This window comes from Sycon ciliatum, unplaced genomic scaffold (assembly GCF_964019385.1).
Source record: "Sycon ciliatum unplaced genomic scaffold, ocSycCili1.1 SCAFFOLD_2648, whole genome shotgun sequence".
NCBI lineage: Eukaryota > Metazoa > Porifera > Calcarea > Leucosolenida > Sycettidae > Sycon > Sycon ciliatum.
The window spans coordinates 4,053-7,000 of NW_027044916.1; the positions used below are offsets into that span (position 1 = coordinate 4,053).

General features: G+C 47.8%; 1 protein-coding gene across 1 annotated transcript; it reads right to left on the reverse strand.

Moving 5' to 3' along the window:
• Positions 1–363: 363 nt before the first annotated feature.
• On the reverse strand, positions 364–2,398 carry LOC135830730 (uncharacterized; the record flags this gene model as incomplete). The annotated part of the gene is given in 3 exon segments (XM_065342952.1): positions 364–1,349; positions 1,788–1,919; positions 2,261–2,398. Coding segments are annotated over 3 exon segments (599 nt in total), but the record flags the coding sequence as incomplete, so codon positions are not given.
• Positions 2,399–2,948: the final 550 nt, after the last annotated feature.

Here is a 2,948-nt window from a genome sequence, read left to right on the forward strand (position 1 = left end):
ACAACCATTGTAACTAGTAGAGATCATAGCCAGTAACCATAACAACGACAACGATAGAGAGAGAGAGAGAGAGAGAGAGAGAGAGAGAGAGAGAGAGAGAGAGAGAGAGAGAGAGAGAGAGAGAGAGAGAGAGAGAGAGAGAGAGAGAGAGATAGAAAGAAAGAGAGAGAGATAGAGAGAGAGAGAGAGAGAGAGAGAGAGAGAGAGAGAGAGAGAGAGAGAGAGAGAGAGAGAGAGAGAGGGAAATAGATGGATAGAGAGAGGGAAATAGATGGATAGAGAGAGGAAGAAAGATGAGAGAGAGAGAGAGAAACAGACGTTGAGGGTAAATAAGAGACAGGAGAAAGAAAAAATGAACGGAGATGGTCGAGAAAAGACTTCTTCAGTGCCTAATCTTGTTGAAAATGAACAAAGGTAATAGCAAGCCAACGGTCTAAATACGTCTAGCGAAACTAAAATGCAACAGAGCCTTGAAATCTCTTGGATTGGAGCTATAAGTTGATGATTCATTGTGGTCACGTATCAGCAAAAACACATTCTTACAAGTAGTATTGTTAGGATACTAGCGTGCTCACTTTTATAATAATTATAGCCTAGAACTACTGGTGATGTTGAAATGATAATAGACCCTGTAGTAATTCTATTGCTGAAAGTAGCTCAAGTGCAAAACGTGTGCATTTTACGTGTCCTTATCGAACAATACCATGTCAGTAGCTACAATAAAAAGTTTAGTAGCTCCCTGGCGTGTAAATACCGTGCCATACAACAAATAGTCAAGCGGAGCACGTCTAGACCATAACGAACAGAACTCAGTGATGAAGTCTATTACATACAGTGCTTGGCATTCTAGTGACTTAGCTATTCCCATAGTTCAGTATCTCCCATAGCATCATCTTTTGCACGGTACGGTATGTGCGTGTGTGTGTTTCTCTCAACTAAAATGTTCAGTCGCCCTGATCCAATTTCGCCAAGTCTGGGTTGGTTCGACGTTGCCCGTATCGGTCCGGCTACAGCGGCTCTTCATGGGCACCTTACTGAACCCAGCACTTCCCGCGCATCACCGGAGCGCTTGGCCACAAATGCCATGGCACCTGTCAGGTGCATGGTACGGCTCTTCTTACTCATCTCGCCCAGGAAGATGTAGCGTTTGTCTCGCTTCAAGCGACGAAGGCACTTGCACGTTCTGAACTCGCTCCCCACCACCACCTGGAACTTGCGCCGAGTCATTGCCTGTCCAGCAGCGAAGCTGTTAGCACTGCTGACTTGCTTCGAGCGCCAGTCCGCCAGCAAAACGCGATTCTCACACCTTTTCTCCAGCACTTTGGTCTTTCGGAACGTTCCCACAACAACTGGAAGTGAAAGGAAAGCAGTCAGAAGAGAATCTCATAAGGCCAAAGAGATATCGAGTGGTGACTGTTAGTGTAAGTGACAGTGTATGGGAAACTGGGACTGAGAAAAGAGCTTTCACAGACCCTACGTCTGTGCAGGCTACAACACTTCCAAATCCATGCTATAAGGTTGACTCTGCCTCACATTCACGCACGTATAGGTTAGGGAGCGCCTTTCCACAGGGACATTGATAAACGTACAGATACTGGACTCCAGGAGAACCTTGACATGACCTAAGGTATTTCAATATTCGAGGGTATCATACAGCACACAGGTTGTTGGTGCGCGAATGGTCGGTCGTGTGTATGGACCGAAGGCTATTGCTAGGACACCACTGCATTACACGCATAGATGCATGAACATGACTAATTGCACTGCCAACGCTATCCTGTCCTTACTGGCACTAGCATTGCAGTAGAGCGCCGCCAGCTCCTCTCTGCTGCGCGCGTTGCACAGCGTCTTGCATGTACTCTTGGCACTCTTGCCTTCGCATAGAGGGGGTTGTGTTGCCTCCTCCCATCCGTCAATAGCTGTGCAAGGGATAGTAGAGAAGCCACAGCATATAGATGTACAGTAAGACCTGTAACTAAAGACCACCGTGACTAGCGACCAGCCTGGTACTACAGACCACCGTGACTAGCGACCAGCCTGGTACTACAGACCAATTTGCCAGGCACAGACGGTCTCACATTCATTATAATAATGAATAAAGTTGTGCGGTTCAAACCTCTAACTAAGGGCCACCTGCCACTAGAGACCGCTTTCTTTGGCCCCAAGGGGTGGTCGTTAGTCACAGGTTTTACTGTATTCAGACACATTCATCTTCTAATGTAGGAGCATGTGTGTACGGGATATCCACACGGTGACTTACGTGGACAGACGGTCTCGATGGTCGTGTAGATTGTGTATCTGATTGGTTCCTTTGCTTGACTGCTGCTGAAGATGAACAGCTGGATGGTGGCTTGCTGGCGGCCTTCTAGTCCGGAACAGTCCAGATGAATTCTGAATTCTGTATAGCAAAGAGAGGAAAGTAAGTTGTCATAGGATAATCAATATCCACGGTCATTGTGATGAATAATGGGGTAGCAATGCCCTGATGTCCTGCTCCAAGCAGGTGGATAAGGGGGTGATAATGTCCCGGGGTGTCCTTCTCCAACAGCGGCATGTGAATAAGAGGGGGGGGGGGGGGGGGTGTTATAATGTCCCGGGGTGTCCTGCTCCAACAGCAGCAGGTGAATAAGGGGGGGGGGGTGATAATGTCCCGGGGTGTCCTGCTCCAACAGCGGCAGGTGAATAAGGGGGGGGGGGGTGATAATGTCCCTTTGTCCTTTTCCAAGCAGATACATCCACCAGAACTCAAAACCAACAGCTCCTGTCACACAATCAAGGGACTGGTCATAAGTACTCCAACCCATGCAACATTCATGTGGGCGTTAAACACCTCGCCGGTAAACTTGTCTTTCAATAGTTTCATTGGTCTCAACACTATTATCAGTGGTGTACGTCATAACATTGGGAGAGGGGGGGGGGGGGATTCTAGGTATCACTACCTGAGGCCT